Source organism: Urocampus carinirostris, chromosome 8, assembly GCF_059441175.1.
Source record: "Urocampus carinirostris isolate Australia breed hairy pipefish chromosome 8, RoL_Ucar_1.0, whole genome shotgun sequence".
In the NCBI taxonomy this organism is placed as follows: domain Eukaryota; kingdom Metazoa; phylum Chordata; class Actinopteri; order Syngnathiformes; family Syngnathidae; genus Urocampus; species Urocampus carinirostris.
In genome coordinates, this window is record NC_142356.1 from 29,584,332 (window position 1) to 29,610,956 (window position 26,625).

The 26,625-nt window shown below is 38.2% G+C and overlaps 2 protein-coding genes across 2 annotated transcripts in view; one reads left to right on the forward strand and one right to left on the reverse strand.

Moving 5' to 3' along the window:
* Positions 1-12,783, forward strand: part of mad1l1 (mitotic arrest deficient 1 like 1) — a 77,416-nt gene extending 64,633 nt beyond the window's left edge. Inside the window, exon 18 of the mRNA XM_088342262.1 lies at positions 12,490-12,783. Within this exon, the coding sequence (XP_088198388.1) occupies positions 12,490-12,642 (153 nt within the window). The 3' untranslated portion in view covers positions 12,643-12,783. The remainder of the gene's footprint in view (positions 1-12,489) is intronic.
* A 9,826-nt stretch (positions 12,784-22,609) lies between these two features.
* The window catches only part of LOC148361551 (protein ELFN1-like), a 114,838-nt gene continuing 110,822 nt past the window's right edge, over positions 22,610-26,625 (reverse strand). Inside the window, exon 7 of the mRNA XM_088342263.1 lies at positions 22,610-26,120. The gene's annotated coding sequence lies outside the window, so the exon portion shown is untranslated. The remainder of the gene's footprint in view (positions 26,121-26,625) is intronic.

Sequence of the window (26,625 nt, forward strand, 5' to 3'; positions counted from 1 at the left end):
ACCGTGCTTACACGCGTTACACACGCTAATGCACGTGATAACACCGCGATACAGGCGCAAAACAAACGTGCTATGACCGTGCTCCACCCGCGATTACCCGCTAAAATTTCGCGTCCTACCCGTGTGTAACCACGTCTTGGCCGCGGCCGTAGCACGTCGTTCCGCCTCTGTACCGCGTCATTACCTCGTGTGTACCACGTGTGCCGCCCGCGGTTACCCGTGGTCTAAAGTTTTGAGCAGCGCAAAACTTTTTTGCGCGGTCAACCGCGTGTGAATTTCTTACCGCGTGTAAAGCACGGCTGTGTCTCGTCTGTATCGCGATCTCAAAGCGTCCAACAGCGTCTGCTTCACGGGCAGAATTTTCTGGCCGTGATTCAGCCTCGATACGCCCGTGAAAGGCTGTGTGACCATGCCTTTGGGCAGCTACATCCTGGTGGCGCCCATCCCTCCCCTGGCCAACAAATTTTCCACTCGGTCTCGAGCCAGGGACCTTTTGATTGTTTGGGAAATATGCTAACCACTGCACTATGGAAACATCTGTAAATACTAATACAAATACTAGGAAGTTGTGCCAGTACGGCCCGTGAGGTTAAGGAAACCAACCAATCTTAAATTATGTTGTCTAAATCAGTTCTTTTTTTTCAACCAGCATGCCATGGCACACTAGTGTGCCACTTGATCTTTTCTAGTGTGCCGCAGAAAATTTCCCAATTTTGGGCTAAACATGCCATTGCTTGGTATCTTTACTTTCTTCAGCGGAGTAACTGTAACATCCTTATCAGTAGATGGCAGCAGACTTTTCTTATTTTTATGTAATATTTATCTGCTCTTGAGGTAGCACACGGAAATATTTTAAATAAATGACTACAAAATAAAAACAAAAAAGGTTATAATTTAGCAAAATAAAATGGCATATCATTTTTGATCATTTTCATTAGTATTTCTAGTACACTTTTTCTAGGCAGATTATCAAACTTGAAAACACAAATAAAAATATAGACAAATTCAAATGTATTCATCAGAATTATATTACCTAATGAACTACGGGGATCATAAATTATGAGAAAAACTTTGTATTGTCGATTCAAGCAACATAATTTAAGGTTTAAATAAAACTGCAATATTTTTTTATATTTTCGATGGATGATGTAACTCAAGAATTTGCAATGAAATTTGCTTTGGCTCAAAAATAGTTTGAAAAAACATGATTTGTCAACATTTTTGGGGGTTGACACAAAAAAAAAATCCCCAGCATGCATTCAATCTTCGAGTGATATCAGTGTCTGCCAAATGTCCCACAAAGAAGGACCGCTAATTAGCTGGCACGGAAGAAAGATTAACATTTATAGTATAAAGCAGACATGGGGACTTGAGACTTAGTGACTTGGACTCGAGTCGACTCGAGTCGCTGTTTTTATGACTTGTGACTTGACTTGGACTTGGCAATCTAAGACTCGGGACTTGACTTGTGACTTGACTTGCCCAAGAAAAAAATACTTGGGACTTACTTGGGACTTGAAGGTGAAGACTTGAGACTTACTTGAGACTTGCACATGTGTGACTTGGTCCCATGTGTGACATGTTTCCATAGTATTTATACTATAAAGTTGTTTATATAATTTCAAGGAAAGGTTTCACTATGCTGTAAGTTGACCTAACGCTTGAGAAAATCTGCAGAATGTGTCAGACGGGTTAACAGCATGTATTGCTAATGATGTCTATGGACAGTAAATATTGAACTACAAAAGTCTAGTGAATCCTACCTTGTACCTTGTAAAATATTTACACGATAATGCCGACAGATGCAAAAAAAAAAAACAACAAAAAAAACAGTCCGCCTAAAAGCATTCCTGCATTGTTTGACGATCCTTGTTGGGGCCAGTTAGTTTCGCTCCATAATTCCTTTTGAAGAATAAACTCGTCAAACAATTTTAAATATGGCTGTTAGCTTCTGACCTTTTGATAGACACCACTCCCAGCCAATTTTTAGCCTTTTTCATGGTTGTTAGCCGGCCATAGCCTATGAATGCCTGTATTGCGAAAACTGACACAACCTACTTTGGCATCAAAACTCTTCTGCCAGCATTGACTGAATCAAATGATGACTGACACATTCATTGGCCAATAATTTTCCCAGCATATTTACATTTTTACAAGCGATTATCAGTATTGTATCACTAACTTCTTAATGGTATCAGTCTGAAAAAAGTGGTTTTAAACATCACTGGTACTTTACATATATAATATTTCTCCCAAAACATAGTCCCAGATGATCGTAGAGCCACAACCAGGGGCTGATAATAGTATTCAAAATATAGCCTGGTATCAGCACCGACAAAATGATACATCAGTCTCTGCCAATTATTAACTTTTGTCATTGAGCACAATATCTCAAGGACTTTTCCAGTGTTAATCAAAGTTTTGCTTCCTCTTCAAACAAGGACAGTTTCACTAGATGCTATCTTTTGGATCTTGCTACTTTGATCACAAGCCAGCCAATTAAAAGATGACTTGTTTCCTCATCCAGGTACCAAAAAAATTGAAAGCCCTTCAGTTACTAATTGGACTTTTATGGAGAAAATCCTGTGGACGATACGTGTAATTAGTGCCAACAGCGAATAAACGAAGCGAAGCAGTTCAAGGCTCCACTGTGACATTTTGGCACCATGCAAGTTTCCACTAAAACTCTTTGGAAATGTTCTTAATTAGGACTAATACATATGCAGAAGCATATTTTTTCTTTCTCGCCCCACATGTCTAAAGATCAAAGCTAAACTGGCAGGCCGACCCCACCTTTCGCTTCAAATGCTCACTCTTAACTTCCAGAAGGTGAATGGTCGACCGTGAAAACTGCACGAGGAAACCGACGGAGGCAAACGGCACCTTTAAAGATTTCACGTTCAAGTGCTACACGCGACGTTGATTGGAATATGAATATGGAATAGAGCGAGGGCTGATTTCTACATTGTTCCTGGGCTGTGTGCAAAATCTGTTCTGCTGAATGCCAAAATCTGCATTTAAATTGAAATAAGATCATCTGCATTTTGCACGTGTTTATCCAATTAAAACCCGACATCTTAGGGTTTGTTTTTCTCCCTTGCTACCGCAAAGCACCCATCGACAACCTTTTGATAGATCTCATTTCAGGCGATCGTAAAGTGTTTAATGCTGACTTCCTCCTAATTCTTACCAAGGACATAAAAAAGAAAATACTACTTTTCTAATAGGCTTCAATTTTTTCATTGACTCAGAACTTTTTGTTTTGAGGATATGTCCTACACAGTGACAGCAAAGTTTAGGGCTGAAAAAAATGAATTAAATAAATAGATTAAAAATAATTATTAAAAGCGTTGGCAACTAACTTCATTATAGATTAGTTGTGCAGCGCGATATGTGGCACTAAGCACGTTAAATCGATGCAAATAACAGTGGATTGAATTTCATTTGGACGTTGACAGTTGTAGTAACACTTTGGTCCATCAAAGTCAAGTCACATTGTCAAGTCACATTTATTTATATAGCCCTTAATCACAAAAATGTCTCAAAGGACTGCACAGGATTCAAAGGGCGATTCAAGATCATTTTTAATAGTCAAGTCAAGTCTTGTTTATTTGTATAGCCCTTAATCACAAAGAGTCTCAAAGGGCGGCACAGATCAAATACTATTGCAAACTATTATTACAGACTGTTATGACACCATCCCCTGATATTGTCAACATAAAATATAGGTTATTGATATGCTATAGAATAGAAATGTGTTTTAAGCTTAGATTTAAACATTTCCACTGAGGTTGCAGATTGAATCTCAGGGGGAAGAGCATTCCACAGCACAGGGGCTAATAAAAAAAGTATATTTCTTTCAGTTTTTGTTATTATGAACCATTACCAGCTCAGTAGCCTAGATGGTAGGACGCCCGCTTTGAGACTGGGAGGTCGCTGGTTCGCGCCTCGGCCGAGTCATACCTAAGACTTATAACATTGGTAAAATGGCGGCGCCCTCTGTTGGCTGCGGCTGCATCGGCTCGCTGCAACGGGTCAGGTGTATCGACATTTCGTTCTGTGTACATTGTTACAAAGAATGACAATACAAAGGAAATTATTATTATTAATTATTACAAACAAAATTGTCATTAAACAGTCAAAACACCCAAAAAAAAATCAAGGGAACAGAAAGTGCTGCAGAAATACAGAGAAAAAAATCTGAAAGTAAATTAATTAAATGTATAAAGTGAAAAGTAAAATAACAACTGTGACATGCTTAAAAATTTGCCCCTTGTGCTGAGTTAAACATATTAAATGTCATTCTCTAATTTGAATGTTGATCATATTCAAAGAATGAAATGAAATGATCTGCATTTATATAGCGCTTTTCAAGTCAATGACTTCCCTAATGTGCTCCACATTTCCCAATAGCCGCCCTGCAGCCATGTAAGCCGCTAACCTGCTTATTGGGGGTATTAGGGGTTCAGTGTCTTACCCAAGGACACTTCGACATGTAACACTGACGAGCCGGGATTCGAACTGGGATCCCTTGATCCCAAGACGAGCGCTCTACCTCCTGAGCTACTGCCGCCCCAAAAATAAATGTGTTGCAAAAACTTGGAAAAGTGAGTATAGATGTTTGATACTCTTAGTGGATCCAAATGTTGCTACACATAATAATAATAATAATAATAATAATAATTTCCTTTGTATTGTCATTCTTTGTAACAATGTACACAGAACGAAATGTCGATACACCTGACCCGTTGTAGCGAGTCGATGCAGCCGCAGCCAACAGAGGGCGCCGCCATTATACCAAATAGGTATGTCTCGGCCGAGGCGCGAACCAGCGACCTCCCAGTCTCAAAGCGGGCACACTACCATCTAGGCTACTGAGCTGGTATACACCCCTTGATAAACAAAGTCGTGTCTTCACAATGTCACCAGTCACTGAAATATGTCACGCCACATATTTGAAAAGTTTCAACTCTTGGGATTGAAGATCTGATGACCATTTCAAAACGTACTTGTCACAGAAACGATAATATGTACACATTTACGGTGTGTATTCAAATCAGAGCCGAAGGTAAGCATGTGCAAAGCCAATTGAGATTCCTTTTTATATACTATTATTATGCCCCAGTGTACGCTATTATGGATTTACTTCTAGAAAGAGAAGTCAAACATTTCCTACTCTTTCACAACATACACAAATACAAAGTTTTAAGGGCTGTGAACTGGTTGTCTCCAAATAGCCACTTTTGATAACGTCTAGACTTAGTATTAGAAAAATGTGTAGATTATTTCGTTTTTCAGATGGTGAGCAAAGGTAAGGTTTCAAACGATAATATGCCCATGCTGCAATCCTAATCAGACATTTGATTGCAAGAACAAAAACCTTCTATTTTTGTGTGTTCCAATTCGGATTACTCATTATTTCAGTTTGGAACAAAACTTCAGAGTGAAGAGACCACAACCGTCCATATCCTCCAAATGGTTGAAGAACGTCTTTCAATTTACCTTGGGTCTTTGATTGGAATGTTAATTGAATTTTACAGCTAGGGTGAAGGGTTGAAATTACATTTATTGCTGTTTCTTTGTTTTTGTTTTGGATGATTTGGAAGTCCAAATGCAGTATGATCCTTGAATAAGGTGGTAGGAATAGTCGCATCCTTATAAAATGGCAGAGTCCCTCTGGACTTTCAACTACCAAATTTCTTTTAAAAAGCTAGCTGTCTGTATGTCTAATACAATGTTTCTCATCCTACTTTTGAGCCAAGTGTAACGACCCTGAATCATGCGCGACACAAGGGTTCACAGTCACTCGGTTTATTGCCTGCATTCAGTAAACAAAACAAAACAAAAGTCAGGGCATCTGTGCACGACTGCAGCCTAGATGGTAAGGCGCCCGCTTTGAGACTGGGAGGTCGGTGGTTCGCGCCCCGGCCGAGTCATTCCTGAGACTTAAAAAGTGGTCGGCGGCGCCCTCTGTTGGCTGCGGCTGCATCGGCTCGCTACAACGGGTCAGGTGCAATCGACATTTCTTTTGGGCGGCAGTAGCTCAGGAGGTAGAGCGATCGTTTTAGGATTAAGGGATCCCAGTTCGAATCCCGGCTTGTCCGTGTTACATGTCGAAGTGTCCTTGGGTAAGACATTGAACCCCCAATTACCCCCAATAAGCAGGTTAGCGCCTTACATGGCTGCACACATCATGGCCGCTATTGGGAAATGTGAAGCACAATGTAAAGCGCTTTGGGAAGTCATTGACTTGAAAAGCGCTATATAAATGCAGATCATTTCATTTCATTTCATCTTCAGCACAATGTTATTGAGCTGAAGGTACGGCAAGTGCAGAAGCCCATAAAGTGCCGAACGAAAAAGACAGTCGCCACACGGCCGTGGCTTAACAACTGAATGCGATACCAGAATTTTAACAGTAATGCAACAAAAACACAGATTTTGTGAGAATTAAAAAAAAATCAAAACAATCAAATTTCAACTCTGTTACACAAGGCACACTTTTCTTCTATTTTTAACGTTTTTGTTATCATTTTATATATATAGATATATATGTTTATTTTTTATGTAATTTTGGATTTCACCATATTTTTAAACTATTTCTCAATTGTTACTATATGAGAAAAGAATCTTTCCAAGGGGAACAAAACATAACTTTAATTTATACTTTTTAGGGAAAAAACATAGTAACGGTAAGCTTCAACCCTCGTCTTTTTTAGAAAAAAGTATGTTTCTAGCTTTGACCATTGTCTAGTAAGTAACAGTTTAACCTAAAAATGCTAAAAATATACTCGTTTTCAAGAACGTTTGAGAAAAACAGCTTTTTGAGAAATGATGCGCTTCAACCAGAACTATAAATTTGGTGATTTTGTTTCTTTTCATTTGTGATACCTCCAATATCTAAACAATGCTTTGTATAAAAACAAGGGCAAATGCCTTGCTAAATGACGTTCTATTGCAAGAACCCAAAGGCGATGAGCAGTGTCAACCGCTTTGTAATAGTTTCATTTTAGTTTATTAAAATGAAACAATGAAAAGTATTTTTACATTTTAGCACTCAGGGACAATGCTTCTAAAAATGTATGTATACCTTATGGTGTTTAATCAGTTGAGGACTTTTGGAACTTGACACATGAGTGTAATCTGGCAGTTTCAAACCAAAATGGCTGACTTGCCTGAGCAGCTTAGGAAACCGAATTAACATTTATAAAGTTTGCTTGCCTCCCATCCATTTTCAAAAGGACAACTCGCTCCAGCTCTTGACTGGTTGCTGCAGGGATCTCAGCGAGTAGCGCCATTAACATTTAGTCTCTGTGCCGCTCTCCTCTTGGATGAGGTCACTAATAAGCCCCGCCCTGCATCACCAGCCAGGGAGTATGGATTTCCTTTAATTGGATGGACAAATGAAAAGAGCGGATGAATGGCCGAGCGCTCCTTCCGAGCACGACGCAGTTTTTTCCACTAAACATAACCGCTTTCGTCTGTGGTGTCTTTCACCCAAAACACAGCAAAGCAATGTATTGGCTTGCCTTTCTATATGCAGGGTTTATTCGGCTGCTTTAATTCCTTGAAAATGCTTGAATGGAATAGACCGTGCATTAAATGAAAATAATAATAATAATTCTGCTTAAAAATGAGGCAGGCACTACTCTGGTGGCTACATTAGTCAAGTCAAGTCATGCTTATTTGTACAGCCCTAATCACAAAGAGTCTCAAAGGGCTGCACAGACCACAGACTATTGTAAACCACAGACTATCATGACGCCATCCCCTCATCTAAAACCTACATAAGGGCAAATAATACACAGATATTCTCAACATAAAATATGGGTTATTCATATGCTATGGAATAGAAGTGTGTTTTAACCCTAGATTCAAACAGTTCCACTGAGGTTGCAAATCAAATCTCAGGGAAGAGCATTCCACAGGACTGAGGCCTGAATTGAGAACGCTCTCGAACCTGCGGATCTCTTTTTGGCTGTTGGGATGTGTGGCGTAGCTTAGCATGCATTGTTAAGGATGAAGGAAAAATGAATGTCAGTTTATACCAGCTGATTAAAAGAAATATATTGTAGACAGTCACTTTTCGAATGAGTACAAATATGTGCTAACAGCAATATAGCGACTTTAATTTAGTGATAAAAGTTAACCAAAAAAAGCGTTCTTTTGATCAACGCTGCAGATAGATTTTGCCTCTTTGTGGAGATTTGTGTCAGACTTTTTCGCCTCATAAACAACACCAGTCCATGTTGGGTACAAAACAAGTAAAACATTTTTTTATGCCAGCAAGTTGAATGGACGAAAATAGTGACTCAGATGACCATTTTATATTCACAGGCGGTCAGTTCAGACATAAGTTCAACTTTAAATCAATTGACTTTCCTTGGCTTGCACCCACCTTAGAAACTTTGTTACTGTTTGGGGGATCAATAATAATGATAATGATGACGATCATTATTATTATTAAACACAATGTAAAGATGTATTATTTCTTTTAATTGTACTGGAGAAATCGGACGGTTGGCTTTGAAAATCTGTAAAAAGTGCTTGAATTTGGTCATGTATATGGGGAAAAAATGAAGATAATGCAATAATAATTGTGGCCTCTGTTTTTAAAACAGTTTTCACAAGCAACTTTCACACAGGGTGTAAAATTCCTGCTGTTAACAGGCAGTGTAAAAAGGAGCTCCTGTCATTCTTATTCTGCAACCTGACTTACATCAAAGACTCTCCGTTTTCTAACAAGTGTGTTCTTAAGCTAAAGGTCAGGAATTGTTCGGCACTGCCGATGACTGGAAACGCAAGCGGCTTTTGATAAGGTCAACATTTAAATAGATTTGATTTCAAGGAGATGCCGCATGCGGCTCCAAAATCCACAATAAATAAATTAAGTGAGACCAAAAAAGCCCTCACGAGTATGAACCGGTATTTTTTGAATAATCGTGTGTTGAGAAATGGCACTTCTGATTCTTCCTTTTATCTTTTCTTTCATGCATGATAGGTAGGAAGACCATATCAACAAAATTATATGTGATATGTGGCATTATTACATGTTGGTAAGGCCATTATTGCGTGAGATAAATGTTTTAATTATTTGCTTTATTGTCAGTAATGTCATTTTTGCATGAGGTTAATGAAATGAAAAATGAAATCACAAGATATATGTTGAGCTACCAGTTTCTCCGAATCCCTGATGTTTACTACGCCATTTTACAGCAAATTACGAAATACGCATTCTCTATGAAAACGACAAAAATTGAAAAAAATCAAGCTATGTTAATTTTTCTAGTGGGAATGTTAACATGTGGGTATGTGTTTGTCTTGCTGTCGGTCACCCTTCTTGAGGGATATGACCAGGGTAGATAGATAGATTATAACAAAAAGGCTGCTTATTGTGAACCATTATTCAAATAAGCGTGTATTAGGTTGGATTAGCTCAGTGTCCACTCTCAGCAAAACTTGTATGACAAAATGTGTATTACCCCCTTGTTTGAATAACTTTTCATGAGCATTTCAGCTATGCGCGTCAGCAGCAAAATAATAATTATTTAGAACTATTTGTATTTATTTCCACATTGTTTTCCTTTACTTTGTTTTTTAGTTTTGTTTTGTTTTTACCTTTCAAAAATATTGTTGATTCTATATTTCATGTTGATGATGTCTCTGTATTGTTTGAGACTAAATTTTCATCTTTTTGAGTATGTTTTGCAAATCTTGACACAGAAATACTTGATCATTCTTTCTTACAAAACATCCTTAAGGTTTGGGGGATCAGGAACAGGGATAATTTGTGCACAGCATTTTTCAGATCCTTCCACAAAGCCTGCTTCTCTGATTGTTTTATTTTATCCGAACCAAAGGTTTAAAGGCCAGGACGGCCAGGTCCTGGTAGGTTTACAGTGGTTTTATGCTCTATTTTTATAGTATCACGCTCTCGGTGCTCCAGGAAATGTGTAAATGTTGCAAAATTTCCCATTCCTGCTCAGGACTTTTCCACAACTTGGACCCGCTTTGTGTGATGTTTGGTCTTCATAATACAGTCTGTTCTCCAGTGTCTTCTTTCACAGACCTTTGAGCCCATCACAGAGCGTTGCAACTGAGACTTAACGACACAAAGTTTGTCATTGTTAAGTCATTTCGGTCGAGATAAGATCTTTCAGAAGTCGTCAGGAAATTTGTTGAGTCAGATGGCTGAGCTGAGAGAACAGAGGGCAATATCTTTGCAACACCTACTTTACAGTTTTTTTTTCATCGTCAATATAAAATAAAACGTTGAAATAATTTGGTTCCTTTTCAATGTTGCATCTTACATGTTGTTGATTTTAAGAAAATATTTTCAGTTTTTTAGCTTTACGCTTAAAGCCTGAAATGTGGCGGTATGACAAAAAGTTCTTTGTGGGTCAATACTTTCGCTAGGCGCTGTTTATAGATTTTATGCAGAAATAAATACTATTTCCTCACATGTTGCATGTTTAAGAATGTGGGAATACCTTTAACAAATGGCAAAATAAAATGGCCACCGATGGCGTCGCTTGTCGCCACGGTGAGCGAGAAGCGTTGTTTCGTCCTTCCATATAGAAGTATGAGACTTAGTGCTGCTGGGAGGGTCTCCATGGCAACTGCGTGGGCGTGCAATGTATTTGTAGTCGCCACACAACGTCTCCGTGATATGCTGGTTGACCTCCAGTTTTTCCCCACAGGAATTGATCAAAATAATCCGAGCATTGTCAGTCATAAAACATGAACTCATTGTAACAAGCATTGTTTTAACATTCCATCCATCATGTCGCTTTTCTCAATACGAACAGCAAGTCAACTGCGCCCCATCCCACTTTTGGGGTACAAAAGCGGCTTACACCCACAGAATCGCACTACAGTGTTTGCGAGAGTTCCCAGCATGCCGCCGGGCTCCCCTGGCGACATCCATGCCTCCCTGATTTTCTTCCTTCCTCAACGAGATGTTTTAATTACTCAGTCCGCCAGTCCCCCCATCACATTTTTCTCCACTCGTTCGCCCCGAGCCGGCTCCGTCTTAATTAACCCACGCAAATTTACACACGCGTGCACAGACGCCATCTTGACGGCACTCCCAAGAGACCTTCACCAAAGTGAGGCCGCTTTACTTCTGCAACACTTGCTTTTTCATTGTGCCTGCGTGTGATGAGAAAAGTATTTGCCCCCTACTGATTTCTTTGTTTTTTGTAAGATCATCAATCCAATTTTAGTAACACACAGATACAACCAAACAAAATACAGGTTTAAAATGTGGATTCCATTCATTAAGGCACCAATAATTAAAATCTATTTGGCGCCATGTGAAAAAGTAACTTAATCTAGTAAATTGGGACACTTTGGGTTGCGATAACAGAAATCAAATGTTTCCGATAATAGGCAATGAATACTTGACAACGCTGTGGAGGAATTTTGGCCCACTCTTCTTTGCAAAATTGTTTTGAATCTGCCATATTGGATGGTTTTCTCGCATGCACTGCCCCTTTAAGGTCACACCAAAACAACTCAATCGGATTTAAATCCGGACTTTGACTTGGCCAATCTAGGACCTTCATTTTGTTATGTTTTTTGTGTCATTCAGAGGTGGATTTGCTGGGGTGTTTTTGATCGTTGTCCTGCTGTATGATCCAGAACTTGGTATTTGGTACTTGACTTGGGATTTTCTTAGTCGACTATAGGCCCCGGTGTTGTGGAATGCTCTACCCCCCAGAGCTTCTGCAACCTCAGTGGAACTGGTTAAATCTAGTCTATTTTATAATTTATGAATGACCTATATTTCATGTTGACAATATCTGTGTATTATTTTAATTGCAAAATCCGTTGCAGCCTGGTCATCCTGGAAGGGTTATTACCTCATGTGCGGCCCCTTCTCACGGTTTCTTCGTTTTCCTCATGTTGAGGTTTTTGAGTTTCCTTACCTTCATGTAGGTTTTAGATCAGGGGATGGTGTAATAATAGTCTGTGGTTTGCAATAATCTGTGGTCTGTGCAGACCTTTGAGACTCCTTGTGATTGAGGGCGTCACAAAAAAACATGACTTGAGTTGACTATATCGCAATTTAAATCATTTATTGCATAGGTGTCAAACTCACAGCCCGCGGGCCACATCCGGGTCGGCATACAATTCTATCTAGCCCCCCGAAATGAATGTATATACATCTACTATAATGGCCCGACGCTATGAAACGCTGGTAACTCTCAAATTACAAATCCCACAATGCAACGTTTCTGCTGATGCCACAAGACTTCCCAAACTGCATCAATCGAGATAGCTGTAACCTAAGCGACCAAAAGTGTAGTTTGAGTTTTGTCCCTCTGTGCAATTAAGTTTGACACCCTTGATCTATTAGTATCCAGAGAATCCATCGGATTTTATTTTACCACTTGACAAAATAATATGGAGTTGTTTCAGTGTACATGGTGTATCTACGGGTCGGTGGAAAAAACCCAGGATAATGTTTGTTTGTGTGCGTTTCAGGGTCCATCGGGAAGCATGGAGCTAATGGAAACAGCGTTCTCACGTACGCTCGGAGAACTGGTGGATTTGCACCTGCACCACCAGAACAGCATCCCCGTCTTCACGTCCACTCTCACCATCGAACTCTTCAGTCGGCAGACCACTATGACTTGATCGCGTCATTTAAAGGATTTTTTAAAACATTAAGTCAAGAAGAAATAAAACAGAAGAATTTGTTACATTTTTTAATATCAATGACAGCACATGACAGTGACAATGTACAACAATAAAATGATACCTGTTCAAAAAAAAATCTTTTTTTGCGTTTTAGAAATGTTTTCAGAATTTTTTTGTATGACTAGAATTTAGATTCCTTTATTTGACTTTTCATTTTTTATCAACATTTGAATATTTTAATCGTTTTACATACAGTATGTTTTTTTTATATTTTTTAAGTAATTAAAAAAGTACTAATATTTAAGTAATTTCCATTCCACATTATTACTTTGAGTCTTTTCCCATCATTTTAAAAATTAAACCCTTACGGTTGCGTGTGTTGTCTGAGGTGTCCTTACAAAAGTTAAAAGTTAAACATTTTCTTCAAGGATTATATTTCCATTTTTGGTTAAAGTATACGTTTTTTTAAAAATCCTAAATTGAAGAAATTATTTTACTATACTGTCTTTTAACTTAAATCAAAAACAGCAAAATTGTGGCAATTTTTAGTCCAAATAATCCTGCTTATCCCTGTGAGATTTTGGTGTGTTATTTGTTAGCGTAGCTTGAAAATGGTGAAACAATGAAGAGGCCTTCTTCAAACCCCAAACAACTTTAATCGTTTTGGTTTTGCTGGTCAGTTTGTCTTTGAAGAAGGAATAGGTCAATATGTTCTGCTATCTCCATTTTAAACTGCGCAATCTTTTCATTGGATGTATTTGAGAAGTGGATTTTTTTTCTGGATTTAGGTTGCATCTTACCATTAGGTTTTAATGATGGGTCCTGAAGTCAGACCAGTTGAGAACCAGTGCTCACAGCATAATGAGGTACTGTTGGTAAGTCTGTCCTTTTTTCCCTCACAGTCATTGTGATTCATATTTTTTAGGGAATTCTTACCATCTGCGACACATATCATGACGAATGCAGTTTGCGTCTTCACTAGAACGTCATCCTACAAATGAATTTTCTTGGTTTGTTTTCACTACTCTTCAACCTTGGAGCGCTTGCCTGTGAAAGTCACGAGCAATGTTTGATGGTTCAATAAAATCGTCCATTTGCGCCATGCTTCACACAGAGTCATTGCAATCATCAAAGCATGAGCGCGCCACGTCCAACACAAAAATGGGAATGACTTGACCTCACTGCGTGGCACCGGCTGGAGAATTTAGTCGGAGAGGTCATTAGAACGCTGCGGGGCTTACTCATGGAGTAAATTGTGTTGTTTTTTTTTTTTTTTTATGGCGGTGTTACTGGAAGCACAACATACTTTTTCTTAAAGGAACAGTGTATTGACCACTTTTTGTATTGCAGTGCTTCTACCTGCAATAGACAACGAATCAGAACTGATGTTTTTAGGGGTCATAATAGACAATAAATTAAGCTGGAAAACACACATCTGACACATACAAACTAAGGTATCTAAAAGCATATTAATAATAATTAAAGACAAAGTTCTTTTAAACTTTTATTTATTGTATTTAGTATATTGTTCTCTAGTTCTGCCCTACTTAACATATTGTCCAGAAGTCTAGGGCAATAATTACAAAAGGTCACTACAGCCTCTTTTTGTCCTCCAAAACGTGCAATTAGAACCATACACAGGGTAGGATATCGTGATCATACTAATATTTTATTTTTGCAGTCCCAATTATTAAAGTTGGATGATTTAGTAAAAATGTTCACTTCACAACTGCTATTTAAGGTCAACAAAAACATAGTGCCAGAAAACATCCAAGATTTATTTGCTCGGAAAGAGGGAAAGTATAACTTAAGGGGCTGGAGTAAATTCAAAATCCAACTGGTGAGAACCACCAGGAAAAGTGTGTGTGTGTGTGTGTGTGTGTAGTCAAACTTTGGAACAATTTGCAAGACAAGATAAAACATTGTCCAAATATTCACCTGTTCAAATTTGAATACAAATAACATTACTTGCAGAATACAGAGATAAAGAAAATGGGGTATGAGTGATACTAGAGATTGGAAATACTGCGTTTTTAACTATAGTTAACTTTGTTGTTATTGTTGCTATTGTTATATCATAACAGTTATTATTAATATTATTGCTATTGTTGTTAGTATCATTGGTGCCGCAGTGATGTTTGGTGATTAGCGGCATTATGACAGAGGGATGGGTACTACGAAGATGTGACTATTGTTATTATTATAATGATTGATATCTGACCTATGCAATGTGTATATCCGTGAGATTTTGTTATATTTAGACACAAAAGAGGAGCTATCTAAAATGTAATCAATAGGGAAGATGAAGGGGTAGGGAAAATAAGCGTCTGCTTTTAACTACCCCTTTTTGAACATGTTATGTTAACATTGTTTTTATTGTTGAGTCATTGTTTTTGTCCTGTTTTTATTTTATAAGGTTCAAAATTAATTCATTCAATTATTTGGGTTGTAGTGTTTTTAAGTGACAGCTTAATTTATTTGGTTTTCCCAGAGTCCAAAGTGCCCGCGCCCCCCTTGACGGAGCCTATATCAGATTTTTTTTTTTTTTTTTCCAATTACGTTTTTTAACAACTAGGAGGCAATAAATAATACACACTGTCCCTTTAATGTCTAAAATCGTTCAACCTACTCGTATTTAAAAATACTTCTTTAATATATCATAATGTAATTTTGATTTTAAATAGAAAACATTTTTCTTTTATTGATTAGAGTATGTTCACCACTTAAAGGTGAACACTGTGCCTTTAACGGCTAATAAAGTCAAAAATTGACATTTGGACCAAAGAATTTGCAAAATTAAAAAAAAAATAGTAATAACCTCAAAACTCAACTCTGAAATCAGCAAATATTTTAATCTTTACAAAATATATATGTTTTTTTGTTTTAAATTCCTAACAAAAAAACTTCATGAGACTCAACTCGACCAAACCATTTGTATTCTTATTTTGTGTGTGTTTTTTTTGGGTCCCCGTAGTAGCAAGATGGTGGTCAATAATGTCAGCTCCTTTACTTGAGCCTCATGTAATATAAGATAAAATTCCAGTTCTAGGAAAGGGGTGTCAATTTCATTGTAGCTTGTAGGCCACATGCTAGTTAAAGCACTTTTGCAGGGGCTGGATTAGTTGATTAAAGAGAAAGACAGAGTAAGAGAGGGGAGGGGAGGCTTCAGCAACATCAAGTGGACATTTTTAAAAGATCAGCTCATTTTTCTCTTGTGTTTCTCTCAGCATTGTCCCGCGGCTGGATTCAGTCTGTTGGCTGATCCGTCCTGCGGGATACATGTTTAAGAGCCCTGTTCTAGCAGTATTTTCAAAACTACACGTTTATATAATAGTTCATGTATTTTTGCATGTTATTCAAACCAATCCTGTTTTTTAATCAAAACGTGATTTCACCCCTCCAAACTCCATTTTTGTCTGGCGGTGTATTTCATTATTTTCTATTATTCTTGTTATGACATTTTTTTCTCAAATTAGAAAAAAAAGCCTCTCAAATTGTTTTATTCATACTATTTAATTTTGTAGCACAATTATATTTTTGTCTTACGTTTTTAGGGTAATTCCCTGTGTCGACCAATTCTGCAAAATAACCTCGGAATGAAATCCCTTTTGGGGGGGAGTGAGAGTATTATGAGACATTATGCCAACTTTGATAGTCGCAATGTGCGCAGCCAATTTACCTTGAATTTATCTTCTCATCAGCAACAATTAGTGTGCTCGTGAATATTCATGAGCTGCCACAAACTTGCTGAGCTTTTCCACTAAGCTGCAAGCACTTATTGAGCCGTCATGTATATTAAAACGATATTCTCGGACAATTAATCTTCCAATTTATACAGATCAACATTTTTATCTCTTTAAAGCACAGGTGTCAAACAGGCGGCCCGCGGGCCAGATCAGGCCCGCTAAGGGATTGAATCCGGCCCGCGAGACAACACTCAGAGAAGCGCAAGGGAAAAACAAGCTGCAGGTTGAAATATGTCAACTTGATGTTGCCAAAGCCAGGTGCCTCTCACAAAGACACTGTACTTGTATTTATTTCTCTCTCTCTCTCTCTCTCTCTCTCTCTCTCTCTCTTTCTCTCTTTCTTTATTTTCCATCCCCTTTCTCCCACTCTGTCTCTTTCACTCTCTGTGTCTCTTTTTGTCATCCTTTGTTGCTCTTTGTCTCTTATCTCTCTGTGTCTTTTGACCTCTTTTGCTCTAACTTCCTTTTTTCTTTTTCTCTCGTTTCTCTTTCTCTCGTCATACCCTTCGCTCTTTCCTTTCTCTTTTCTCTCCTGTCTTTCTATTTCTTACTTCCTCTCCCTTTCTTTTCCCCCTCTCTCATGACTTTTTATCTTTTGTTTCTCACGCTCTTTCTCTCTTTTTCTTTCTTAGTCCCACCCTCTCTCCTTTTACCTCTCTCTTTCTCTTATTTCTTTATCCCTCTTTTTATTTCTCTTTAATCTACTAGTCCGGCCCCCGACAGAATGTTTGTTCTATCGTGTGGCCCCGAGTTAAAATGAGTTCTACACCCCTGTCCTAACCTATAGAATAACCGTAAAGCCAACCCTTGCAACAACCATAACTTTGAAACGCATCCTTATCCTTAGTTTGTAGGACTCACCAAGGGCTTTAAATGCCACACTAATTGTTTGGCTAGCACATAAAAGCCCATGGTAAATTGCTTTTAAGTGCAACGGAGGACACTTTATCGAAACCCATTTCAAGTGCCTTCTGAAAGACACACCAGAAAAGTATCTTAAGCCTTACTGACACAGCTTGGTTGAAAACAGGGATCTCCTTATATATTTTGCCCACCGACCTGGAGGCAAAGACGATAAAGAGATGCACACATAAACACAGCCAGAGAAAGAAGTGCTGACTAAGGAGGTGGGACTTCATGAGAAAAAACGTTCTCAAAAAACGTCGCTAAAATTAGTTCTGAATGAACCCTTTAAGGCAGGGGTGTCAAACTCATTTTAACTCGGGGGCCACACGTTAGAACAAACATTCTCTTGGGGGCCGGACTAGTCGATTGAAGAGGAAGAAAAAAATAGAGAAAGAGATACGAGAACGAGGGGGAGAGAAAATGAGAGAGTGTGGGACAAGGAAAGAGAGGAAAAAAAAGATAAAAAGAGAATTTCCCCCTATGTCCCGGTCCGAAGCCTACAATCTGAGAGTGCCGGTCTTCTGGTGATCCCAAGAGCAAAGAAGTGTTCTGCTGGTTCGAGAGCGTTCTCCATCCGGGCACCGGTGCTGTGGAATGCTCTTCCCCCTGAGATCCGATCTGCAACCTCAGTGGAAATGTTTAAATCTAAGCTTAAAACTCACTTCTACTCCATAGCATATGAATAACCTACCGGTACTCTTCTCGTCGGCTGAAAAATAGTCTGTGTAATATAGTGTAATAATCTGTGAAGCCCTTTGAGAGTCTTCGTGATTTAGGGCTATACAAATAAAAATGACTTGACTTGACTTGACATGACTTGAGAGAGGGGGAATCAGAGAAAGAAAAAATCCAAAGAGGAATTAAAAGCGAGGAGAGAAAAGAGGATAGAAAGAGAAAAGGGTAGAAAGATAAAAGGGGAAAGCGAGAGAGAGAGAGAGAGAAAGAAGGAAGAGGGAGCAAAAGAAGATAAAAGACACTGAGTGAGAAAGAGACAAAGGGGAACAAAGAAAGAGAAGACAGATAGTGTGAAAGTGAGAGAAATACAGAGTGAAAGAAAAAGGGAGGGAAAGTGAGAGAGAGAAAGCGAGACAAAGAAATACAACTACGGAGTCTAAGTGTTTTAATCCAGGCTTAATACACACTTCTATTCTATAGCTTTTGAGTAATATTGACCTTTTGTCCTTGATGGGGGGACATGGAATGGTATTGGAGGTGTGAGGTAATACTTAAGATATGCCTCCCCCTGCTGAGGCTGCTGCCCAGATAAGCAGAATATGATGGATGGAAGTTAGGGGTTCAATAGGGTAAGGGATTCTCAGTGTTATGATTTTTAGATATAGGGCAATAAAGACCAACACGTACCCTTTTTAGTACTGTTACTTTATTTAGCCTCCCGTTTGGTTTATTTACTGTCTATCTTTTTCTTAGTGGGAATAAAATAGTGTACGATTGATAGTCAGCCTAACATGTGAACTGCACAACAAAATTAAAAATGCCATGCTGATGGTGCAAGAACATTTAAAAGATAAAATACTACAGTTTAAAACAATACGTTAAGAGTAGTAGTATTAAAATAAGTAATATTACCGTAAATTTAAAAAACTGGACAAATATCAAACTGCATAATCCCTTGTCATTATTGCACATTCCCATCCAAGGAAGTGAACCAGTGTTTCATTTTGCAGTATGAGAGTGAGTACTTCCTTAGGGTAGACGCTGTTTCTCAATCTATTAGTTCTGACTTAACTCGTGTCCCTGAGGGCAACAGTTTAGACAAGTAATTTTCGGGGTGAAAATTGTCCTTCACAATCTTCTGAACTCTCTTGACACAGCGAGCTCCGTACAGTTTATCAAGTGATGGTAGGGGGCAGTCCACAATATTCTGTGCTGTGCTGATTACCTTCTGAAGGTGATCACCTTCTGACCACAACAATTGTAACCAAATTGAAAATGGTTTTAGGGTTCTTAAGATTTGGGTTAAGTCTGTTCTGATGAGGTTTTTCCTTTTTCTTGCACACAAACAACATTTGTTGCTGATTTCAGGAAAAGGAGGCCATGGCTAGCGATACTCAAAAAGGACACAAAGGACAATGTCGCTCGTCATTTAGCCTCCCACAACTCTACAGCACGTGTTAAAGCTTTCTGTTTGTTTTTTTCTTTTTTTCTCTGAACTTTTTTTACAGGGGAATGAAATTGTTTTCAAGGTCTTAGAATTTGTGTTGAGTCTGTATTGATTCTCCTTTCTTTTGAGGTCCTCTGCTTAAGCTCTTAAAAGCAGCGAGCATAGCAAACAAACAGCATTTTGATTTCTGGACAAGGATGCTGTAGCTATCCATGCTTAAAGAAGACACAAAGGATGATGGCGCTCGTTATTTAGCCTCCCCACAGCACCGCACCCAAGGTGACACTGACCACGCACACTCGCTCAAACAGAAGTACTCTCATTAACTAAGCTGACACTGTGTTGCCTTGGCAGTCGAGCTAGTGTCCTTATTATGGTTCAAGATGCACACATTTGGCATTAGCCTCATCCACTATGTACATTTAATACTAGACTTAAGACTATAAATTCCAAGCCTCAATTTGAACTTCACACCAATAATTTGAGCCACGAAAACAACATGGGCAAGAATTCTCGTTATTATATAAATGCGATAAGCTTACCTTACTTCATCTTGTTTTTCCCCTTTAAGAAAAACCAAAAACTGAATGAAACTTATTTAACCAGCAACTGTAATGGCACAATTAAGAAATTGGCAACAATTAGCAACATCCTAGGGTCATCCTAGAGCGCTCATAGAAAAACAACATTTATATGTGTTTTTGATAAAGCATATTTTTCTCGATCAGATCAGCAACAATGGCTATTATTGATGCAGTAGAAGAAATCACCCATAGTATAGAAAAGAAGAGATACACAGTCGGGGTATTTATTGACTTAAAAAAAGCATTTCATACCATTAATCATAATATACTATTAAAAAAACTGGAAATATATGGCATCAAGGGAGTGGCTTTGCAATGGATTCAAAGTTATTTGCCTGGGAGGAAGCAATATGTAAAGATGGGAGGGTTGTCATCTGAATACTTGGATATCTGTTGTGGAGTACCACAGTGTTCTACCCTGGGACCAAAATTATTTATTTATATATTAACGATATTTTTAATGTTTCAAAACTATTGAAAATAGTAATATTTGCAGACGACACTAACATTTTCTATTCAAATGATAACTGTATTGATTTGGTAACCTGTATTAATCGTGAACTAATTAACCTAAAAGTACGGATAGATATAAATAAATTATCTTTAAATTTAAATAAAACCAAAGTAATATGCTTTGGTAATCGCAAGGCAAATCAAGATTTAGAAGTAAAAATGGGTGGTGGTGCAATATACATTGTATCAGAAATTAAGTTTTTAGGGGTCATAATAGACAATGAATCAAGTTGGAAAACATACATCAGACACATACAAACTAAGGTATCTAAAAGCATTTCAATATTAATAAAGCCAAATTTCTTTTAAATTATAATGCTTATAAATTATAATGCAAAATTATTCACTCGGAAAGAGGGAAATTATAACTTGAGGAGCTGTAGTGAATTCAAAATCCCAAAGGTGAGAACAACCAGGAAAAGTATGTGTGTGTCTGTGTGTGGAGTCAAACTTTGGAATAATTTACAAGATGAGATCAAACAATGTCCAAGTATCCATGTGTTCAAATTTACATACAAAAAACATTACTGGCGAAATACAGGGATGAAGAAAATGGGATATGAGGGAGATTGGAAATACTGCGTTTAAAACTATGGTTAACTTGTTGTTATTGTTGCTATTATTATATCAGAACTGTTATTATAAATATTATGTTTATTTTTATTGTTGTTATTATCATTTGTGCCGCAGTGACATTTGGTAACTAGGCGCATTATGACGTTGAGGGATGGTTATTACGAAGATTAGTGTATAGAATATGTGATTATTGTAATTATTATAATTATTGATATCTGACCTATGTAATAAGTATATCCATGCGATTTTGTTGTATTAGACACAAGAGGAAAGGAGGATTTGTAAAATGTATTTAATAGGGAAGATAAAGGGGTAGGGAAAATAAGCGTCTGCTTCTGACTACCCCTTTTCGAACATGTTATGTGACATTATTTTGTTGTTGACTCATTGTTTTTGTCCCATTTTATTTTAATGTTGGAAATAAAGTTTTCATTCATTCATTCATTCATTTTTTGATGGTAACATCTAATTGATGTAAATTTATAATTAACAGATCAATGAATATTTTAACATTTATGATCCAAAGAGTAATGAACTTAGCTTGTGGCTAACTGTTCCAAGAACTTTCGCCTCCTAGGTTGTCAACCGAGTTAGCTTCTTTATAAACACAAACAGAACTGTACAGAAGTTGGGATCGGAATGTGATACCAAGTCGTGGGTGAGATGGGTCTGGTGGGTCTCTGTGCTGAGCCTCAAACTGGCCTCACAAGAAGACTCACTTTTAGACGTCTACCACTTGACCTTCGCCAACGCTGTGAATACAGTGCCGTAAATGTGACCAATATCATCCCGTTGTCCCGTAGGGAATGCGGCACAGGATAGATATTGATCCTCACAATCTTGAGAGCCTGTGGTCAAAACGACAGCTGGAATCATCTGAGCCTCACAAAAGCATGTAATGGAATTTGGGGCTGGGAACACGCTCTCGCTTGGTCTCGTCAGGTCCTTGAAACTAACACTTGTACACGTTCAATGCCATTTCAAGTTTTTCACGAGAAAATTCCCATTTGTCGACTTTTACATAGTGTAAGGAGGAGAAGGATGGGAAAAGAAAAACACTCTCCAAAATTGTAAAATATACATCGCAATTCAAACGATGTAATTATTTCTAAATAGTCTCACACTTGATATCATGATGTAAGGTATGATAATTTGTTTAAATAATTGATAGAGATCTTTTAAAGCCTTTGCCTTCAACCGTTCATCCATCTTTTCTTTTTGTGTGATTTGTCCATTATGAGTAAAGGAGAAAATACAAAATATAACAACATTTTGAACCAAAACACACTTGAAATTCACAAAATAGGTCTGAGGTCTGACTCATGTTAACGTGGGTTTGGGATTTCCCTGTCAAAATATTACTTGTATTCAAGGAAAACCCAAAATTGAAAATGTGAGGGCAATTTCATTCCTGGTTGAACACTTCCACCCTAACACTGTAAGCCCAAGAACAAGCATCCTGACAGCAAAGAAAACACTTATCCTTAAGCCGTTAGTACAAATGATTGCACGCAAAAGAAAGTAATGTAGAGTTTTATTGTGCTTTTTTAAATCGTTTTACACGAAAAGGAAAGAACAAATGAAAGCGTCTGATGGATGTCCCTCTTTGCCGAGAAAATCCTGGCGTATGTCCAACGATAAAACGGGATCTGCGTCCTTATACCGCTTTCAAGGCATCCCCTTTGTCCAAAAGGACAGAGTCCACGATGACCTCTGAGGAAATCAGTCCAACAAAAAAGCTTTTGCCAATCCAACACATCTACAACATTGTCATCCCAGTTAGAAAACGGCAGTCAATAAACAAGAGGAGGAAAGAAAGATGACCAAAAAAATAAAATAAATGTTTTTTTAAGGCTGCTGTTGAGTTGAAGCCACAATCTGGCTGTCATCGCCTTTAATATAGAAAAAAAAGACCTTGCCAATTCTGTTTTCATTTCCAACGTGTTCTCACAAGAATTGAGTAAGGCAGGGCTTTTGTGTTGGTTCTGCGTCGCATTTGGCCCACGGCCTGCTAATTGAATAGCCCTGGTATTGTATGAGTAGCTAAGCAGCAGAGTCGGGCACTGAAGTCCCTCGTCGCTTCTTGACATTGGCAATGCCCATGTCATACCTCATTAAATGTTGGCCGAAAATACAAAAGCATTTGGAGAAAAATGGGCATCGTCCAGCTACTCTGGTAAGCCATACAAAAAAGTACACACTGAAGTCATTTCATAGCCTGTGGGCGTTAACTAATTTGTCAAATAAAAATAGATGATTCAAACACATACATGCTTTTTTAATCTTTTAAACCTTTGTGAGAATCAGACAAAAATATTAAGAAAATACAGTTCTAAAGTTTATGCCTGGTAATATCTTGAACTTCATCACTAATTAAATGACCAAAATGCCAGATCCCAACATCACGACCAGTAAACCCAAGATAGCATAACTTATGTCCGTAGAACAAACTGTAGCCTCATGAATAACAAAACAGGAAAACAACAGCTAGTGTTTCTTTAAATGTATTTATTTTTGTTTACATACTGCCACATTTTGGTTGTTTACCTCGTCAATGTTCGATAAGTTTTGAAATTTTAAAAAGAGCTATTAGAAAGCCTATATATGATTTTTTCTTTGCAGGAAGAGCCAATCATGATGACCTACGGCCTAGCCTAGCCCTATTACCTGTGCCTTATCCATGAAGCAATAGAGCTTCCTAGGTGTAATTTTCCAAAACGTTCAGTCCTCTAGCTGTCAGAAAATTTACATCCCCAATAATAACGCTGGCACATGGCAGGGGCACCGCTACATACCCTGACCCTGTGAATTTCAACTCTAAATTCTATATATGTGGGCATGTCTACATGCTAACCATAACCATAGACCTATAAGAAAAGTAATCCTTTATTAAAACAGCCTGAACCCCTTAACTTTTTCAAAAGTAAAACCATGACCCTGTAAAGAACCTGAAACCTGATCATAAACCTCAAACATAACTGTAACCTTCCATCCATCCATTTTCTGTGCCGCTTATCCCTACTAGTGTCGCGGGGGTGATGGAGCCCATCCCAGCCCTTTTTGGGCAGTGGGCAAAGGACACCCTTAACTGGTTGCTAGCAACTTTCAGGGCGATAACTGTAACAACCTTATCTTAAATATTCATAAGAACTCTGAAAGCATCCCTTAGCCCAGTAAGAACACCAAGTGCATCCCAAAGCTTAGAATTTTCTCGACACCTTGCATGACCGTAGTCAAAATCATAGCGCAAAGTACCAACTGGACCCAAACCTCGACAAAATCTCGAATCCTGTTTACCAAATCTCAGTTAAAAATCATTGGTTGGATATTGAGTTAGTCATAAAGGCCAGATATTTAGGCAACTACCTCACACTGTTTAGTGACAAACTTACACAGACCTAACTCTTAACACAAAACCTAAAAATGTATCCCAGCCCTAATTCTCGAAACAAACCCACCGCCAACGACTACATTATGAAATGCGTTCAGTTCTATGGAATATTTCTCTTAATTCGTGATCCTAAAGTGGGAGACAAATTGCTTGTTTTTGTATCAAACGTATAGAACATTCTCATGAGAACGCCGTTTTTCATCAATTTTTAGGCAGATTTCTCTCCCTTTGTGACTGTTCAAGTGTACCCGCTGTGGCCCATTTCCAAGCATAACATTTTAAAGTTTGATAAATATAATAGAACATGGAACAATTGTAACTAAAAAAAGACGTTTGATGCATGTTTTCTTGCTAAACCACACAATTATGTTGTTCTATTTGTACACTTTAACGCAATATTCACATTCTCACAGCACAATTTTTCAAAATCGCAGACAAAAAAAGCAATGTTGTCTCTTAAAAATATTTTAACTCATGACCATAAATGCTCGATAGAGTCTGAGAGGACAAATCGGGCCCTTTAGTTATCGTAAAACTTATTCAATTCAACTGTTCGCAAAGAATACATTCACCTGTGTTTGCGGCTGTGTGTTTGTAGCGTTTTGTGTATTAGGGTGTGTGTGTGGGCCTGCGAGGGTTTGTCACTTCCATTAGCACAGTACTTTGGTCTTAAGGATGCTTGGCTGCTTGAAAAGGTGACACCTTGTGCAAATTTCTCATTTGGAAAATTGTCAATGTTTGCGAATGGGGAAAAGGAGGAAGTGTGTGAGTGTATAAAGTTATTGTGATTCGTCAAGTTTGGCACAACGGCACCACAGTGGAACCAGAGATTTAAATATAACAAGATATTAGAAAAAAAAGCACACCAAAAAACAACAACAAAAAACAGTTCCAAACTGGAAACCGCCGCTGCAATGATACACAGTAGAGCTACGGCATTTTATCCCGGAAGAGTTCTAAGCTCTTTTTTTTCCCCTTTAACTATTTTTTAACAGTGCAGTATTTCCCATGTATTTGTTGGGATTAAAGACATTCATTTGATTTCTTTTAATCCAAAAATTTGAGCTAACTAACTAACTCGGGGTGAGGAGAAAAATCTGAAACATTTCAAAAACATCTGTTGCAAATATATAGTACTTTCTACGACTGTCTTGTACAGCAGTATACCCGAGCTGTGTTGGAGTCCTCAGGTACATTAGGGGTTCTCTTGTGTCCAATGCTGTCAAGTCCCATTCAACATTCAAATAAATGAGGTGGATCATAAGATCTGTCAGAAGATAATAATTCGCACTGGTAATAACGATTACATAACTAGAAATAAGTGTCTTTTTTCCCAATTTTTGAAATAGTGTATAGAAAACAGTTTGGCAAGGAAAAGTTAAAAGGAGTATTTGGCACGTTGTATGGCACTCGTTACACTATTTTTCCCCTTTCCTGCCGCGAATTGCTGTTCTGGAGGTTTGAGGTGGCTCGTCACTATATTTCCTCTTTCCCGCCGGGTATTCCTGTTCTGGAGGTTTGAGGCAGTTGCGTTTCCACTGAAAACACTCAGTTGTCGTCACAAGATCATCATGTAGAAATGAAGAACTTTTGTGGCTGAAGCCACAACAGCAATCTGGAGACGCTGGACGTGACAACTGCAGTGATGAGAGCAGGCTAAGTTATTGTTGGATCTCTTCAAGTTGGGGTTACTTTCCACTGTGAATAGTACTGAGGTACTCAGGTAGTTTATACTGATGTTAAAATGAGGGACGATTGCAGCAGCAACTCAGTACCGCAGAAGATGAAACTGCTTTAAAGACAAGAAGGCTCCAATATTTAGCAATGTTCAGAACACTCGTCTTATTTATGGTCATATTTACTGGAGCTGCTGCAGTAAATTTTGAAGAGTGGCATTTCATTCTGCTAGCATTTTGGTGGTTACTGCATCTACTCAGAATGATTTTTAGGAGTTACTTGTTGATTCTAGAAGTATCCATGTTTTTTTTCCAGGAGTAAAGACTGCTTCGGCAAACACTCTAGACTAGAAAGCTGCAGACATGGTAGCTGGCTATGGTAATGCAATTGTCATGTGCACAGTGATGATGAATCTATTCCACCAAAGAGCCAATAGCTCAGTTTTTAAAAACAATTAAAACACAG